The sequence below is a fragment of the Carex rostrata genome, chromosome 26, assembly GCF_964058835.1.
Source record: "Carex rostrata chromosome 26, lpCarRost1.2, whole genome shotgun sequence".
Classification (NCBI taxonomy): Eukaryota; Viridiplantae; Streptophyta; class Magnoliopsida; order Poales; family Cyperaceae; genus Carex; species Carex rostrata.
Window position 1 is genome coordinate 7,467,622 of NC_135943.1, and position 20,207 is coordinate 7,487,828.

Below are 20,207 nucleotides of genomic sequence, written 5' to 3' on the forward strand. Positions count from 1 at the left end.
ACACAATTAATTCCCTCTCTGTCTTTCCCTCTTTGGCTCTTTCTTAAATAATTACTTTCTAGAAGATCTGAGGTCATTTTTTAAGATAAATAATAATTCGTGCTGAGGTAATTTTGAATTTTTTTTATAAACCATAAATAATTAAATGAATTTTACGGAATCAACATGATTTTTTTTTTTTTTGAAAAATCACAAGTACCGAACGGACTGTTTGGACTCAACTTTTTTTTAAAAAAAAAATTTTCACCTTTTTCACACCCTTTTTCACAGAAGATCAAACAAAGCCCCAGACCGAACCAACCGTCTGATCTCCTTTTTTTTTCCCCAAGACTGGACCATTCATCGGATCTCATTTTTTTTTTACCCAAGACCGGACCGTTCATACGTTTATTTTTAAAATATTAATAAAAAAATTTAAATCATAAATGTCAACTTTTAATTCTCACATACGTTAAATACCGCATGCACTTTGTTAATTATTTTATCAATCTATTAGATGCAGCCAATTAATTAGTGAAATAAAAGGAAGTATGGTGCTGCCAATTAAAGTGTGATGCTAAGCTTAGAGTGAGTGAGTCCCCTTTGGGTCTTCTTTGAGTGAGTGAGTCTCCATTGGATCCTTATTGGATGAGCAAGTTCCTTAAGAGCTGAATGAGTCCTTTTTTGGTTGATTAGCCCTAACAAATATTTTGTATCATTACTATTTTATCAATAAAATTTTCTGCTTTTTAAGATTTCGCAATCTCCATTATGTTTGTAATATTTTCCACTATCACTATTGTAGTCTTGTAATCCTTATTGCTATTATGTGTGGATTGTATCTTAATTACTATTAATGTGGATCTTTAATCTTTATTGCTATTATGTGTGGATCTACATCCTTAAATGACATACAACGAAATAAAAAATTGCAGTGGTTATGTAAGGAAGATATAGGAAAGTTTTCAGAAAAAAATGAAGAAATCATGACAACCACATGTGGTGAGTATAGAGTATTTATACTCGGGCGGGTACGGGTACCCCAGGTATACCCGACTCGGGTACGGGCACGACTCGGGTACGGGTATACTCGGGTAGAAGGGTATTCGGGTACGGGTATGGCGGGTATAGTTTTCAAAAACCATACCCTACCCGCCCTATACCCTTACCAGTGTACCCTTGACGGGTAAGGCGGGTACGGGTACGGGTAGGGCGGGTACGGGTATTTTTTTTTTTTTTTTGGTTTTTTTGTTGTTTTTTTTTTTGCTGTTTTTTTTTTTCTTTTTGTTTTTGTTTTTTTTTTTTTTTGCTGTTTTTTTTTGGGTTTTTTTGTTGGTTTTTTGTTGATTTTTTTTTTTGTTTTTTTGCTGTGTTTTTTTTGCCGGTTTTTTTGTTGGTTTTTTTTTTGTTTTTTTTTTTGTTTTTTGCTGTTTTTTTTTCTGGTTTTTTTTTTGTTTTTTTTTTATTTTTTTTATTTTTTGTTGTTTTATTTTTTAACAATGTCGTTTAAATGTTATTACGTGTTTATAATTCGACTTTTAAAATATGAATAATTCAATATCAAATAGTGTGTGTATATATACATAAAATTATCAAGTCACATCTTTATAATTCCTAAATAATTAAAATTTGTAACTTATATATATAAATTATTCTTGCCAAAATTTGTTTGTTTAGTCGCCTAAGTACAAATGTATTTATTTATTTCTTTACACGAGTCATTTTATTTTATTTTTAAATTCTCGTTCTAATTATATAGTTTCATAATTTATTTATATCTCGAAATTTTTAAAACAATAGAAGTTACCCTCCTCCTTTATTCCGGGCTTGGGACCGGCTATGTAAAATAACATAGGCGGAGTTCTAACTTTTTTTTTGTTAGTAATTATTATTTAAAATGAATAATTTAAAAACTAATTGAAATATTTAGAAATTTATAATTTAAAAAATAACAATAAAGACTAAAAGAGGTTAGAAATTTATACCGACACTACCTATCTAGAAGTTCTCATTCCTATACCATTCTTCGCTCTCTTCCGCACCGTCTGAATCCGAATTAGCCTGGTGCTGCGCCTCGGTACCACTTTCTTCAGTGTCGACTTCGGATGATGATGCTTCAGGCACATGTTGCCTGCGCTCTTCAACTTGAATCCAATCTTTCAAGCACACAAGTCTTTCAAAGACATGTGGACCCAACTTACTACGTTTATCGGAGAGGATCCTGTTCGCCGAACTGAAACAACTTTCGGAAGGGACGGTTGACACGGGCACGGCAAATACATCGCGGGCCATCATCGCCAGTGTTGGAAAGGCCCTTTGATGCCTCCTCCACCATGCCATGACGTCAAGTCCATGTTCACTTTCGTTCATCATCGATACATAGGTCACTAGCTGTCACACCCCGGGACAGGGGGTCGCGCAGTTTCGTTTTAAAATGCGGTTTTGTTCATGCAGATATATATATATATTGATATATGTTTATGTGGGTGAGCCTGATTCTATTAGTATGCGGGGGGTGGCAGGGGGGCGGCATCCCCCTGCGAGCGTTGTCTGAGGTTACGAAGCACCGCTCAATAGAGCCCGGAAAATTTTATTTCAAAGAAGTCAAATGGCATCAAAATCCTTTAACCGACGGCCCAGATTAGTCAAATTATCATATGATTTGATTTAAAACAAGTTTGGTTCAAAACCGATTTAATTTGGCTAAGTTATACCCAAAACAGTATTTTTGGGAACCCATTGCGGCCCGCAATAGGGCTGTTGCGGCCCGCAACCCTTCCTAAAATTTCCAGCCTCTGCAAACTGCCTCTGACTCCATTCATTGCGGCCCGCAACAATTTCCAAATTTCCCAGCCCCTGAAGGGAGCCTCTGCCTCCATTCATTGCGGCCCGCAATAAAGTTATTGCGGCCCGCAATGACCTGGTTGGAAGTCAGCCTGCGAACTTCCCTCTGTCTGCTCTCATTGCGGCCCGCAATAGGGTTATTGCGGCCCGCAATAAGAGTACTGTTTTTCATTCCTTTGCCCATTTTCGTGGAATTTCACCCCATTTTCAAACCCGATCAAATCCCCGTATACTTAAACAATTACTCCCCATTCACTGGACCTTTTAATGACATTAAAAATGCAATTTCAACATTTAAATCATAACAACTATTTAAAACATACCGTTAGGGTTTTATAACAGAATACGGTTCGATAATAACCTATACATCAAAATAACCGACTACGGGTTCAACTACACATTCAAAATGGACATAAAAGGGTTTGGCATAACCTATTAGCCCGGCCTAAACTCACGTGTCGAGCCCGAGTCCCACTTCACTCGCGTTTACCTGCACATATCAATTCAAATGGAAAAATTCCCCGAGGGGAGGGGGTGAGAAAACCTGTCATCCGTTTTCTCAGTGCGGAATTTAACAGGGCTACTGGATTTGTGAGAAATCCATCACCAGAACTAAATACACTAGCAATAGAGCTTCTATTTAATTATTCACCAACAATAATAAATGCACATGTACCGGGAATAGATTCAAACGGATTTCAATTCACATCTCATCAACATCAATCAACGAATTTCCAGAAAGATTTGGTTTCACAGATATAATATATATACGTCTGGTTATGAGGTACAGATATCAACTATCGATCACCTCCGGCTTAACAGTTCTAATTTCTGGTTTCAAGTCATACAATTTCATCAATTCATCACTTAAAATATGCACGGGCATATTCCGCGAATATGCAACAGAATATAAATTTTCTCAAAAAGAATCACTGACACTTTCACTGAATCACTGAACCACTGAACCACAGTTCTACCTAAAATTACACTGCACTTCCCTTACCCAACCGGTACTGGGTTCACTAGGGCCATTCTCCAGATGCGCATAAGGATCCTGGATGAAAGTCTAGTAGCTAGCTAGACTTTCCACTATGATACACTGTTCACTTCACACAATCAATCCAAGTCATACTGTGGTTCCACTCACTTATTCAAAACGACAGATCAACAATCGATAAACCGTACCAACATGAGAATCAAAACAGTTATACAATTCAATTTCACTAATATCACAATTAATGCAATGCGGCAACAAATGCTTTCAATCAGAGATTCAACATGCTATGCACAGTTTATTTAAATCAAGCAATCAACATAAATATAATAATATGCACCGTTATTTAGTTCTACGAATAAACCCCAAAACAGATCCCGTGAACCCCCGCACCTGGTTATGTAGGGCACGTAGAGGGTCCGCGATCTCGCGACTCGGTAAGCTCGTCAATCCCGCTAGTCGTGCTCGTTAGGATCTATCCATAGGTCAATTTATTAAATTCCGGCACTTTTACAATTTAAACCCTAATCAATTTTTGGGAAAATCCGTAATTTGGAAATTTGGTGGCACTTTGGAACACGGAATCAGTCAATTTACACTATAGAAACAACAAAGGCACGGAATAATCAATTTGGTACGATTCTACGGGTTTTCACCGAAACCCTAAAAACAAGGAATCACGAAATGAGAGAGAAATAGAAAGGGGAATTACCGATGGAACGGATGGATGTACGAGATTTGAGCTCCTCTTCCTAAATCTCCGTTTTCGTGAAATACGGTCACCGGGGTGTCTCTCTCTCACTCTCTCTCTCTCTCTCGTTCTTTCTCTCTTGGCGGAAACAAGGGAAAAGAAGAAAAGAGATGGGGGCAGGAAAGGAAAGGAAGGAGGGGAAGAGGAGGGAATGACAAGGGGCCCCCACTTGTAAGTGGTATTTTTGCAAAATAAACCCTCCACTTGTTCGATATTGTTTAAATGATTTATATAACCCCAATTGCTCCTCTCTCTTAACACAATTAATCGTATAATTATTTTTCACCATCCACGTCACTAATTTCGTATATACGTATATATATATTATTTGATTTAACCACTTATTATTTTAATTAAATCTGAATTTTAAAAGTTCACGGTGTTACACTAGCTCGCTTGTTGTTTGTGGTTCGATCTCCGACTGAAAATCTGCTAACAAACCACCACTGCTAGTGCTCCTGGAAGTGAAACTATTAAAAAATTTAAAAAAGTTAGTGGACAAATAATGTATATATTATAAATAATAAAGATTAAAAAATACATGTATATTTATATTCATACCTAGGGGTGGCACGGGATGAAGACGGGTTTTGGTTGGCACTCATTCTTGAGTTGTATATGTTAAACATCTCTTCGAATTTTGAATCCACGTATGCCTCCACCCTGGTACTGTCTAAACGTAGATTATCTTTGTACCTTTGAACTACTTTGATCGTGTAAAACTTCTTGTATGCCGGGTTGAGGCAGTTCGCGATAATCGCGACGAGCGGTACATCTTCCCAATATTTGAGAAACTTTTGTTTCATGGCATCTACGATTGGTGTGAGAGATTTATCGTGGATTTCAGCTTGTTCCAAATGACAATACACCTTGGAGATGTCATAGAGATGTCTGAGCAACTGAAATGACGTCGGTGAGTATGAGCAGGATAGTTGTACGGTTGCTGTAAAAAAGGTTTGAAGGAAATTGCATAGCCTTTGTAGTTGCTCCCATTCTCCATCGGTGAGTTCCAATTGTAATGCCTCGGGGGTGGAGCTTCTCAAAAACTCCCCTATGACAGCTTTGTAAGGAATGCATCGGTTCAACAACCTATAGGTAGAGTTCCAACGGGTATCTATATCCCAAGGTACTTTCAACTTATCCAATCTATATTTGGCACACAGAGCCCCAAACGTTTGTTTTCTTTCTTGGCTCGAAACAATGTGGTTGAGAGCATTTTTAAATTTAATTATCAATAGTTTTACGGCTTCTGTTTTAAGACCCGCCTTCACGACGAGGTTAAGTATGTGGCATGCACACTTTTGGTGAAACATTTCACCATTCATGATCGGGTTTAGTGACCGTTTAAAAATCTCAATGGAAGCTATGTTGTTGCTCGCATTATCGAATGAGATAGAAAAAACCTTGTTAGCCATATCCCTCTTAAGGTTATATTCTTCTAAAACAGAAATAATGTATTTGAAAATTACATTTGCAGTGTGCGGGGAATCTAGCACTCCAAAACTTAATATCATTTTTTGTAATAACCAATGATCATCGATCCAATGCCCGGTAACACAAGAGTACCCAAGTCCATGTTTACCGGCAGTCCATATATCGGATGTAATCGAGACCTTATTATTTTGGTATGCAAATAGAGCTTTGAGGTCATCTTTCTTAGAGAGAAACTGTTTTTTTATTTCACCAACCATCTTTTTATGATGCATCCTCTTGTACATTGGTTGGCCTAACCCCCGAATGCATAACCGGGAAAAACTCATGCAACTACCCATACTTATTGGTTGTTCTTTGTGGGTAATGTACCGAGCCAATTCACTAAGCATTTTTGATTCATCGAATTTTGGGTTGGTTCTGGTACCATCCGCGTTAATAAGGGTTTGGATTATTTTCGGTTGAGCATCTGCACTTGGTTCCTCATGCTTTTTTTCATGCATTTCGGAATGTCTTTTAAAGCTGCTCATACCACTACCTCCTTTATACTCAAAATGTCTATTGCAATTTTTTACCAGACAATCTAGATATTTCATAATACCTCTTTCATCTTTGGTAATCTCATAAAATCTCGCCCACGGTTGATTGTATTCGGGAGGAGCTCTTTCTCTTTTAGTCTTCTTTTCTGTTGGTGCTTCTGGGGGTCTACTTGTCGAAGGAGTGACAACTTCTTCTTGAATTTCAGGTTCAGCTGCCGAAGGGGCAGTGTCAGTGAATTGACTCGATGCTACAGAAGAGCCCATGCCTCCATATGTATACGATGGTGTCGGTTGAAGTGATTCTTGTGGAATGAATACGTTTGGATCGTTTGAAGTATAATACGGTGGCGGTGCACTCATTTGTGGGGGTTGTTGATAATTTAAATCTAGCATTTGGTCCCTTCTTTGATAATTTTGTGGATAATTATGTGGATAATTTTGTGGATAATTAGGTGGTGGCATTTGGGAGGAAGAACTATCAAGATAATTAGGTGGATAATTTTGTGGATAATGAGATCGTGGCATATCGGGGCCAAAAAATGAGGCCGACAATCTCGAGGCAAAATCTTCTTCCCCGTCCCGAGGAGGAGTTGTCATATTTTAAACCTATTCAAAAAATAGAAACAAAAAGACAAAAATTAAAAAACAGAAATTAAAAAACAGAAATTAAAAAACAGAAATAAAAAAACAGAAATTCAAAAACAGAAATAAAAAAACAGAAATTCAAAAACAGAAATAAAAAAACAGAACTAAAAAAACAGAAATTAAAAAACAGAAATCTAAAAAACCGAAATCTAAAAAACAGAAATAAAAAAACAGAAATTAAAAAACAGAACTAAAAAAACAGAAATAAAAAAACAGAACTAAAAAAACAGAACTAAAAAAACAGAAATAAAAAAACAGAACTAAAAAAACAGAACTAAAAAAACAGAAATTAAAAAACAGAAATCTAAAAAACAGAAATAAAAAAACAGAAATAAAAAAACAGAAATAAAAAAACAGAACTAAAAAAATAGAAATTAAAAAACAGAAACAAAAAAACAGAAATTAAAAAACAGAAATCTAAAAAACAGTAATAAAAAAACAGAAATCTAAAAAACAGAAATTAAAAAACAGAAATTAAAAAACAGAAACAAAAAAACAGATATTAAAAAACAGAAACAAAAAAACAGAAATTAAAAAACAGAAATTAAAAAACAGAAAATAAATCTAACCTATTCAAAATAAATCTAACATTTTAAAAAATAAATCTAACATTTACAAAAATAAATCTAACCTATTCAAAATAAATCTAACATTTACAAAAATAAATCTAACCTATTCAAAATAAATCTAACATTTTCAAAAATAAATCTAACCTATTCAAAATAAATCTAACATTTACAAGAATAAATCTAAAAAACAGAAATTAAAAAACAAAAATGAAAAACACAAATAAAAAAACAGAAATAAAAAAAAACAGAAATAAAAAAACAGAAACAAAAAAACAGAAATTGAAAAACAGAAATTAAATCTAACCTATTCAAAATAAATGTAACATTTTCAAAAATAAATCTAACCTATTCAAAATAAATCTAACATTTACAAAATTAAATCTAAAAAACAGAAATCTAAAAAACAGAAATTAAAAAACAGAAACAAAAAAACAGAAATTAAAAAACAGAAACAAAAAAACAGAAATTAAAAAACAGAAATTAAAAAACAGAAAATAAATCTAACCTATTCAAAATAAATCTAACATTTTCAAAAATAAATCTAAAATTTACAAAAATAAATCTAAAAAACAGAAATTAAAAAACAGAAACAAAAAAACAGAAACAAATTTAATTACTTTACATCTAACAAATCTAACATAAACTAAATAAATCTAACATATTCAATAAATCTAATAAATCTAATTACTTAACAAATCTAACATAAAATAAATCTAACAAATCTAAATATCTAATTACTTAACATCCAATAAATCTACATAAACTAAATTTACTCTACAAAAATAAATTAATCTAACATGAAATAAATATAACCTTTAAATCTCGCGGAAAAATCTTGCGGAAGGTCCCGAACTTCGTAATTTCGATACCTTCGTATTCCGTTTGCTTATTTGTAGAAGGAATTAAATGTACAACTATATTTTTTTTTAACAACAAATTTAAAATTTGAGAATTATAGAAATTTAGATTAAGAGAATAAGAGAATGAGAGAATGAGATTGAGATGGAGATGTAAAAATGAAGGGAGGAAGAGGGGTATTTAAAGAAATTTTGGTTGGAGGGATAAAATTTAAATTTTTAATTTTTAAAGAATAACAGTAACAGTAACAGTAACAGAAACAGAAAACAGTAAACAGAAACAGAAAAGAAGAAAAAAAAAAAAAAAAAAAAAAAAAACCGTCCCATCCGGTCGGTCCGGTCCGGGTGGGTCCGGCCGGTCGGGTCCGGATGGGATGGCACCGGTTTGGGGGGGAAAAATCAAATTTTTTGAATTTTGAACTGTGATGAACAGTACTCGGGTATACGGGTATGGGTACTCGGGTAGTCGGGTACGGGTTAACTCGGGTAGGGTAAACTCGGGTATTGGTCTAAAATAACGGGTCCGGTCCGATTTTTGCCCGTACCTGCGTACCCGAGTACCCGACCCATACCCGGGCTCGGGCACGGGTACCCTAGCTGGCGGGTACGGGCGGGTATACCCTTAACGGGTTTTATTCAACCACTAGGTGAGTACAATGTCTAAATAAATTTGGACTTGTACATGTAGAAAAGCATCAAAAAGATGCATAGAAGGAAAAAAAACAAATTGTTTGATTGAAGGGCTAATATTAAATCTAAAATTTCATATTTTGATCACGACTGCTAGCGGATCAGGACATTTATGTACTTAATATAAGAATAGAGATTATTTGTTATTATACCTAATCAAGCCACCCATGACCCATATCTTTTCCTGCTGTCTATCTAAGAAAAAGAAAATTAAGAAAAGAAAAGAAAGATCAAATTAACCTACTGTATTTCGTTTCTTCTATTTACCACAAAGTACCTAATCAAGCCACCCTCAAGAAAAAAACAGAATACCTAATTAAGCCACCCTCAATGTTCTTTCTTTTTATTATTATACCAAACGTTGATGTTTGCATCATTGCATAAATCAATATGAGGCGATGCTGAATTGAGATTGATAAGAGAAGGGGGAAAAGTAAGGGGAATTCATACCCCTGAAAATTTTAAAATATATAATTTCATATTTATCTTTTAAAATTTTAAAACTCACATATTTACTCAAATTATCGTCTTTTCTATTAAAATTCATTTTAAATTTATAAAGTTTTTATTTTTCTCTTTATTAAAGAAAATAAAAATAGTATGTGTAGGAAAAATATTTAATTTTCTAATTGGTCGATTTTCAAAGACAAATGTGCTATTTCTCTACTAGTAATGTATACATGTAACATTTAGGATACATTTGCATATACGTCACAGGTAAGAAAATGAACCATTTGTTCTCACCACCGATCAATTAAGAAACCAAATATTCCTCTTAAACATGCTAAATATGTTTATTTTTATTTTATTAAAGTGTACAATGGGTAATTTATCAATTTAAAATGTGTTTTAATAAAAAAATACAATTAATTGGGTTGTGAGTTTTTTAAAATTTAAAGAATAAATATGATATTATGAATTTTAGAGGCGAAAATAGATAATTTTAAAGTTTTTTAAGGGTAAAAATTCCCTCCGAGAAAAAAGGAGGAAATAAAAAAGTGAACGATTGAATGGAGGATAATATAGATGATTGCAACGAGATGAATTGATAATGAGGAGCACTTATAATCCCCACTCTCTTACACAAATTCGGCCTAGTGATATCCATGTCTAACAGCAGCAGCAGCAGCAGTGTAGATCCTCTTGTGGTAGGAAGGGTGATATATATGTTAGATTGTGCCGTTTAGCGATGCCATTTTTCTACCGCTTTTAATATTTCTTTAAGAGAAAAAAAACACAACGACATTCTTTGAAAAGGACAAGCTCTTTGTAAAATATCGCATCTTATTCAAACTGAATGCCAAGTGTGTTCCATCAAAGCATACAAATAATTGGAATCTGTAACTAAACAAGTAAAAAAGAAATTGATTCCTATAACGTTTTTAAGCTGTTATAAATTAGGGTTTCCACAGGATCTCCCTTTAATAACTACATGGGAATGGGAATGGGAGTGATAATTTAAACAATAAAATACTAGTCCCTCTATTAACTAAATGTTCAACCACCCAACTTAATCTAAAGTGCTAAACTCTCGACCAAAACGAAAAACGAAAAAAAAAAAAATAAGTATACAATAGGAGGATCTTGCAGCCCCAACACTACCTCTCTCAACTAAACAAAATTGTAAATTAAAAAAAAAAAAGGTTTTCTAACTGAGTTCTCTTTTCTAAGTTCTCCAATTAACAAAATTATAATTCATCGTGGAGCTCAGGTTGTGAATCACTGGGTTTATTTTGTGAATCGGGCATCTCTTCGCTCTCTTTTTGAGAAGTTGTTTCATCGGGAGTGTCAGTTGAGCCGCTTGTGTTAGTTTCATCTTTGGTTGTTGTTTCTTCCTTCGCTGGTTTGTCAACCTTGGGTTTTGGTTTTGGTATCCTGTTCACACTCGCCACCTAAATTTACAAGAGGAAGAAACTTGCTTCATGACAATGCCATGTAGTAGAACAAAATTTAACCAATTACATTTTATACAATATTTGTCGACCATAATCAAATCAGTGGTACCTTTTCTTGTAGCTTTGCAATCTTCTCAAAGACTTCTACAGAAGTGAGGACTGGAGTCTTGTAGTCAGGTGTACTAAAAACATTGAAAAAAGGAAAATGAGATTGTAATTTTGTTAAATTATGATTTAAGGAATGCAACTACAGAAACGTTCAATAAAATCAAATTAGTGCAGCACTCCTATCTTGCCCTGGTTATCGTGAGCTTGTACCGATATCAGACCCGATATGTACTATACTAGGAACAATTGTAGGATTATTTTTGTAAGTTTTATTTTACAAGGCTACAGTGTATCTCATGATTAATGTAGAATGTCAAAATGCATCATACATACTTCTTTTGAAGCGTTTCCTTCTCTTCTAACCAACTTTTGACCTTTTCTGCCTCCTTCAAAACCTAATTAAAAGAAATCACTGTCAAAGCCTTGCCAATCAAAAAGAATATAATTAAGATGAGTTATATAAAGGCTAACCTCTTCTATTCTAGATTTTGGCAACCACGGCTTGTTTGTCTCCCAGTTACTTATGATCTGCACGAAAATGCAGAGGATTACAATTAAACTCATTTGACAAAATTATTGGAAGTACCACAGTAACCAGTAGTCTTAATATTAAATAATATGTCACAAGCCTATTTACCAACGGTAGAATAGATGAAGGCTTGTAACTCACTCAATGAAAAGGCAGCATACCTGCTTGTGCTAAAAGCCTAAAACAGGCATTAAATCTCAGACCTACACATTCTCTTCTTATCTGGCTATAGAAACCTAAACAATGCTGAAAGCTCAAGCCACCCAAATGGAGCGACTTCTTGAAGGCTGGGAACACAGTTCATCAAATGTATTTTTCTGATTCAATTCATCAACTTTCTAGATCTCACAATGCTAAAGCTGATTGCCTAGCTAAGTTTGTATAAATTTTCTGAGCAGCAATGCCATGCCCAAGTGCCTTATCCTAGAAAAAAAACTAAATAATATGGCACTATTTTAGGGTAAACTTCTACACTGGTCTATGATATGTTATTACCTTTTGCACCTCACTCAGATAGGACCTTGCATATTCACAAGCACTTGGTCTAGCAGTTAACTCAGCCAACCTAGCATTGCAAGGGAGGAAAAAAGCAATGAATAATGAAGGTTGTCACATTAATTTACAATTCTATCAGAAAAAAATAATAAATTTAAAATCAATGAAGGTATACCTGGAAAAGATGGGATCGCCAATAGAAGTGAGAAGATCAAGGCGTTCTTCAAACTCCTTTGCTTGTGCATCCTCTCCATCCATATATAACCATTCTTGTACCTATTATTTAATAAAATTATCCAAGATAATCTGCGAAAAAGATTGCTGTTGCTGGATGTAAACCTGAAAGTAGTTACTAACCTCAGAAAGCTTCTCCAATAAGGATTTTCTCTCTTCTTCTGTTGAAACCTTGTGTATATCTTCATTCTCCTCTAACTACACATCAAAATTGCAATAAGAACATATGCCAATATATTGAATTTTCTTAAATTTAAATTGTTAGCACCTTCTCTCTTGTGGAATAAATGTACTCCTCTAAGCGGTTTTTCAGCTCAGCAGTTCGTCGTCTCTCGGCATCCTTCTTATTAATTTCCTCTAATCTACTCTTAGCCTCTGCAAATTGTTCTTTTGACAAAATTTGCCCTGGCCCTGCTGTTTTCTCCACTATCTGTGTATATCATCACACAGCAAAATAAATTAAATAACAAACTTGAACTTGAGCATGCAATGCTTTTATATAAGCTTTCCAATTTATCCATCATATTCATTTCTTTTTCAACAAAATTGCAATAAGATATCTTTTACCTTCAGGGGAACCCTAAACGTGCGCTTCTTCAACACTTTCTCTGTTTTAACTTCTTCAGTGTTTTTCTTTTCTTCTTCCTTAGTGGAACTTGAGTCACCATCGTTAGCATTATTTTCAGGGTTCTTATCCTTGGCACCATCTTTTGTTGTGTCATTGTTTGTTGATCCAGCCTCAGGGCTAGTGGTAGTGCTATTTTCGATATTACTTTCAAGTGTTAAGTTTTTCTTTATTGGAACATCAACCCACTCTGTTATCTCAATGACAGCCTCAGCTCTGTCCAGAGAAACAACCCCACTTCTGGAAAGAGAGAAGTGCATTGTTGCTTTGATTGGTGCTGACAGGTTGCGAGCAGAATACCTACCAAAAGAAAATCAAAATATCTCATAATTGTTTTTAGCATAAAGGGTTCATTGCAAATCAGAATTGATAATATGATTACTATTGCAAATAATGCAACATAGCTGCCACTTTCAACCAGGTCAACAACATACGAATTTTCTGAAGATAACATCTAGCTCTTAAAATAAAGGTGAAGTCAAAATGAAATGACCAAATGCCATTCGTGTTTGAATTTAATTCAATAAAAAATTAGCACAGTTCCTTTTCTTTCTTTGGTCAAATGAAGTCTTAACAGTTTAATAAAAAAAGATAGAATTTCGGAGCCTACTTGTCAGCGGCATCTTTCAGACCAGTAACAGAGTAGAGAGCAAAAATATGAGAAGAAACACCAGGTGGCAGCAGCCCATTGGATGATTCATAGCTCAGAGAAACTTCAAAATCCTTATCATGTTTTAGAGACCTATACATCTACAAAATACAATGAAATTAAAAGAAAAGGCAATATTATCACCACTGTGAGTATGATAAAGAACAAATTAAACAGAATGAACTGGGCAAGCTACATAGAGATGAATAACATTTCACTATCACAGCATGCACATGGATGGAGAGTTTCAAATACCAATCAACAAGTCAGTTATGTCAAGTATTTGTACCGAACAAATAAGATTATACCTACAAGTCTTATTAAGATTAATTTTTGATGTTCATAGTAATGCATACTAGGCCTGAGCTAGAATTAACATCCCTAACCTTAATAGGCATTTTCTTCATGCGAGGCACGAGCAACTGGTCAAAGTTCTCATCTTTGACCAAATCAGGGCCACTAACATCAAGAAGAAAACCATAAGTTGAGCCATCAACCATCCCTAATTTGCGATTCAGTTTTATTCCATCACTTATATTTGCAGCATGCAATGATGCACCAAGAACTATTGCCTCGTCAGCATCTAAATGTTTATCCAGATCACTTTTCCCCAAAAATTCCTGGAGCTTAGCCTAAGAAAAGTGAACCAAAATAGAAAAAAAGACAAATAAAAAAACAGAAAAAGTGGTCAAATTATTGATGTTTTGTACATCACAGCTCAATCTGGTTCATTCAACAAGAAAAGCATATATTTCATTTAAGCCTGCTGGGTAAACAGAAATGTCTCATATGTCTCCAAAGCAATAAACGCATATCAAAGATAACTCAAACTATGTCCTCTTTTCTTTTGTATATTATGTGTCAAAGAGAAAAATCGAGAATCTGGTCACGTAAGCACAGGCATTTTTCATAATTACAGGAGAACCAGACCTTTCTATATTTCACATTTTGCATAGGTCTTCGTGATCTTTCTCATTTGGATTTAGCAAGTTTAGAAAAGGCAAATGGCTACCTTTATTTTTGGTACACGGGTGGCACCACCAATTAGCTCCACAGCATAGATATCTTCAACTTTCAAATTTGAACTCTGAATGACTTCTTTTAGAGGTACAAGAGCCTGGTCCCACAAGTCTCCACATAATTCCTCAAACTTCTCACGTATTATAGTGCTCCTAGTTTAATACAAGAAAATAACTTATGAGGATCTAGAAAGGTGGTCATAACATAGGAGTCTGACCTTGGATGTCTGACCTTGGATGTCTGAGCAGGCAAATTGTTTATGATAGAATTGATTTTATTCATACAACACAAGAAATGGGAATTCATAAGAGATCTTTGGCAAAGCACAATCCTTTTCTTTGGTATACTATAAGATTACAGAAAGATCACCCTGTCAACATACAAAAGCAGGTTACCTGAAATCAAGGTCATCATACAAGGATTCGACCGAAATGGGAGCAGCAGTGTTTGCACTCAGAATCTCTTTTGTGCGCTTGACTTGCTTTTTCAACTTAGCCATTGATTTGGGATTCTTTCTCACATCAACTCCATTTCCCAACTGCTTGTTAAACTCATCGGCAAAATACTCAACCAATCGCAACTCCATATCTTGACCCCCAAGCCTAGCATTCCATCTCACATCTTTCACCTAAAACAGTAAGTTCATTGCATTATATACCGCTTTACCACTGTGCTAATTGTACACATATTTTAAATCATTGCAGATAACACCCGAAAATTTGTAACATTTTGCAAAAAACCAATATATCAGTAATGATATATTTTCCCAAGTGATACCTAGCCATAAGGGTGATACAATGGAGGATGTGAACATCAACAAATACTGACAATTCTAAACTAAACTCCAGATAATTTTCCCTCACCAGTCGACTTGTCACATTTTGCAAAAACCTAATATCAGTAATGAAATATTTCCCCGAATGATACCCATGCATATGGGTGGTACAAAAGGATGTTAAACTTCCGCAAATATTGACAATTCTAAACTAACACTCTGGATATCTTTCTTTTACCAGTCAGAGCAAGCCAAACTGATCAAACTCAAGAAAAAAAAAATTCTTGCTAGGTTCTGGGGTTTGTTGAAGTTACATGGAACATAACCCTATTTACCAGAAATTTGCTCATTTTGTGTATAGAACAACCTTTTTATACCAGTCAGGTTTAAGTTTACAAAAGCAACCAAATAGAGTTTTGCCTTACTTGCAAATTGGGCATAGTTTTAAATGAAAATACAGTAAGATATTAGGTATAATTTGCAAAAATCATTTGACATTTCTTAATGGTTTCCTAGCTGCAAATTCATGTATAGGACCTAGTATACCGGTTTACTGTAAGAGCTTGTACCAGCATCCAGAATTGCATCCTAGTAAAATAACAAATACTAATGCCATAGCAACACTGAGCCTGTACCAGTATGAACAATCTGCTACGAGTAGCGTGATTTTACCTGAAATTGGTTAGCCGAAACAGTTTTTCCAAACTCCTTTGTGTTATATGCCGAGAAATACACCAAAGCTGCATATGTACTACCTGCGCCCATGTCATAGAACACCACGTATCTCGAATTATTTGTGAAATCTTTATCGATTCCATATTGCAAAGCTGCACCAGCATGCTCGTTAATCAAACCCAATACATTAATTCCTGCTAATTTAGCAGCTTGCATGACTCCTCTCCTCTCTGCTTGACCAAAATAGCCTGGCACGGATATCAAGGCATCCTTTACTTCACTTCCCACGTGTAATTTGGCCAAGCCGATTGCATAGCCGAGTATCATGGCGAGTATTTCCTCAACAGTGTAGACCTCTCCAGTATCTGTACGGAAAGATACTGTCCCTCTAGAATCTTCCACCAGGTCGAAAGGAAGGTAGAGAGAATCTGTGAATTGCTTGACATAGGAGTATGGTTTGGTAATCATGTCGCGTACATGGGAAAATACTTTGGTAGGGTACCTTGCAGCCACTCCTGTGGCTTCTTCGCCTAGGAGACGCTGACCTGAATGGATTGCAGCAAGAGCTGGCGATTTCCTCTTTGACATTTCATTGATTGCAACCGAAATGGGAGGTTGGCCTGGTTTAAGATTGACTACGGCGACTTTGAGCCACTCTGAGCCCAGATCGATGCTTGCCACCGCCGATTCAGATCGAGTGAAGAGGGAGGAGAAGATCGAGAGCAGAAGAAGTGTTAGTAAGATGCCCCGGGATCGGGATCCAGACCCCATGTTGGATAAGATTCGCTTTTGGAGAAGATCGTAGTGTAGCCTGATACAGATTACAGATACAGCGCTGACAAGTGTAGAATTCACTGACGCAATTTCATAGCATTGGTTTGGTTGATCTTGATCAACAATGGAGTTCTGTTCAGTGGAGGGATATGATTTAGCGAACGAGCGAACGAGGCGGAGGGAAGTCTCGGGGTTTCTCGTTCGTTTTCTTTTCTTTTTGTTTCTTTTCCCTTTTTCTTCGTTTTAAGTACTAGGCCGATGGAGTGCCAGACAGACGGGTCCATGACTGCGCAAGACTTGCTAGTAGAACCAATGACAGGAGAACACGTCAGACACTCTCCACGTGGCGTGATCTGGTGGGTCTGATGCGGTGTAAGCGAAGCGCCACAGCGGAGCGGTGCTGTGCAATCTTCTGTTTCGTGCTCCGTGTTTCTACTTATAATGCGAGTTCGTTTTCACAATAAAGGATATTCTCATATATTGTTACAACGGAAACCCTCAAGAATATAAGAATTCGCATCCTTTATAACAAAAGTTCAAATCAAGTGATTCTACCTTTATAAGAAATATTAAATAAAAGTCTAAAAAGTGTAAAATTTGGTCAACAAGTACATATTAATATGAAGAGAATATTAATATGAAGAGAATGTTGAATGATTCTAATCGTCTGTTTGGACTTTAAAAATAATAATATGAGTCCAAAACATGAAGCATTGTGTAATATTACATATTACTATAGCCTCACTCATATTAATTTTTTTTTTTTTGGTTATTCGTACAAATCATTTTTTTTTTGTTCATTTAAAGACTGGCATTTCCAACTCTATCTATAAGGATTTAAATTACAGAATCTTTTGCTTGAGTGTTTAAGAAATATAAACATTTCAAATATATAGAATTTTGATTTAGGCAAATAATTTGTGATTGCTCATAAGTAGTATCCGCTACAATATAAAAACAAACAATTTGTGATTGCTCATAAGTAGATAGGTAAAACATATTTCATTCGTTCGTCCCTCACAAGGTTCGTGCAAGTACCAATATTGAGATTTTTTTTATAGAAAATGACAATGGTACGGTGCGGATGGAACGAAGATATAAACATTTTTATAGACTTAAAGTTTAATTATATTTGTATTTTGTTTTTATCTATCAAGTATTATTTTTACGAGAAGGGTTAAAATGCATCTTTTTTTGTGCTCATAACGTGCACTCTCTTTATATTTTCATTTTCAAATTTCAAATAGTTGATTCAAACCTTCTAACGTGTTTTTCATATTAAAATGTGCTTGGAGACCAAATTTTACATTTTTTTTGAAAAATTTTGCTATATTTTCAGAATTTTTAATTAAACTAAACAATAAAAAAAAATTCAGCAAAGTGATGATTTTCAAAAATTCTGAAAAGATAGTAAAAAATTGTTCGCTTACAAAAGTATGTTACAAAGTTTCAAGTACAGCTAGCCGTACCAGTTTAAACCTTGAATCTACTCTCGTCTAAGATTTCAAGTGCACAATCATATCCGTATAGTATAATAAGGTATCGATCCTCAGGGACGGTATAATTCGACTCTAAACTCTTACTAATCTGAGTTAGGTACTAGAAGTGTGAAAAGTTGGGTTTGGTTTGTTTATATTTCCTAATTTCGAGTGACAATTCAATTAACAGTAAATGAAAGCAATTAAAGGTTTTGGTTTTGAACAATGATAAAAAGCGTTCCCAGGGTCTCAGGTTTCATCCCAAACTTTACCTTCTCTGGACCTATCATGCGACTCGCATCATCTCTGATGCGACCCGTATGATGCGACTCGCATCATCTCTAATGCGGGTCGCTTGGCCCTCGAGCTGAGCTGACATGTGTTCGTATCTAAGTTGATTTCTTGTGCGAGGCTTCAACCTGTAGCTCTCACCTACTGGTATCTAACCTAAATTGATTGTCTGGTTTGCTAGAAGTATCCACAACCTTTCGATAATGGAAAGTTCACCTCTCGGCTACTATTGATCATAAATCTACTTCAAATACTAAATCTCAATTGCAAGAAACATCAAGGCCAAATTACTAGAAGAGATGCTATAGACATCTAACAGTAGACAATCAAGAATCAATCAAGCAATCAAAATCAAGCAATCAATGAATACTCAAACAAAGAATCACACAAGTTCAAACTTAGATCAAAACAACATGCAACTCAAAGACAAAGTTTAGAGACTACATCCTAACCCTAGGAACTAAAGATCTACTCAAGCATGGTGAAAGAAAGCATAAAAGAGAGAGAGAATAGGCAGATCATGATGAAGCTCGAAGATCCAAGATGGATTGGAGAGGATCTTGCAATCTTCTCTTCTCTTCTTCTTCAAGCAAGCTCCAATCTCTTTCTTCTCTCTTGATCTCTGCTCTCCAAGTGATCTGGAATGTAAAGGGGGGAAAAAGCTCCCGAAATTCTGGCATAGGACCTCCTTTTATAGGCAACGGGTCTGACTTGGGGCTTGTCAGGTTCAATTTGAATTGGGCGGCAACCCGTGATGCGACTCGCATCAGGTGGATGCGACTCGCATCATCTGGTCTTCAAGTGAGGAGTGAGGGTCGCATCGCAGGTCGCTTTGGGCTTTGATGCGACCCGCATCATGGGTGATGCGACTCGCATGAGATCTTCCTGAAGTCTGCCATTTGCTTGATTTTGCCCGATTTCGCCTGATTCCTGCAAAGTAAGAACCAAAACATAGCAGTACCACATTCTATGGATATTCAATGTAAAAGGCAATATTTGTTGGTTCAAAACATAGATTTTTGTATGGAAACAAGTCGAAATAATAGGTCTAATAAGGTGATATCAAAAATTTCCAAAAAATGTAAAATTTGGCCTCCAAACACATTTTAATATGAAGAACACATTGGAAGGTTCAAATCAACTATTTGGACTTTCAAAATGAAAATATGAGAAGAGGGTGCACGTTAAGAGCACAAAGGGATGGTGCATTTTAACCCTCCTCTACTTTTATTTGTATTTTATTTTTCTTCATTAATCTTAATGGATAAAATATAAATAATGAATAATTATTAAATTGATAACTTATATAACCTAAGTATATAATTTAAAATATAGCAAAAAAATAAAAAAAATGAATTAC

The 20,207-nt window shown here is 35.1% G+C and overlaps 2 protein-coding genes across 2 annotated transcripts in view; one reads left to right on the forward strand and one right to left on the reverse strand.

The window, feature by feature from the left end:
• Positions 1-20,207, forward strand: part of LOC144544659 (SLH domain protein) — a 100,927-nt gene that overhangs the window by 37,332 nt on the left and 43,388 nt on the right. The window lies entirely within an intron of this gene.
• Positions 10,625-17,329, reverse strand: LOC144544656 (heat shock protein 70 (Hsp 70) family protein). The gene is made up of 14 exons (XM_078293203.1): positions 16,302-17,329; positions 15,250-15,482; positions 14,847-15,006; positions 14,221-14,466; positions 13,796-13,935; positions 13,128-13,485; positions 12,829-12,990; positions 12,684-12,758; positions 12,502-12,602; positions 12,327-12,396; positions 11,774-11,830; positions 11,636-11,697; positions 11,304-11,376; positions 10,625-11,191 (listed from the first exon to the last, which is right to left on the reverse strand). Exons 1-14 carry the CDS (start codon positions 17,073-17,075, stop codon positions 10,988-10,990), a joined length of 2,715 nt encoding a protein of 904 aa, XP_078149329.1. The 5' UTR covers positions 17,076-17,329; the 3' UTR covers positions 10,625-10,987.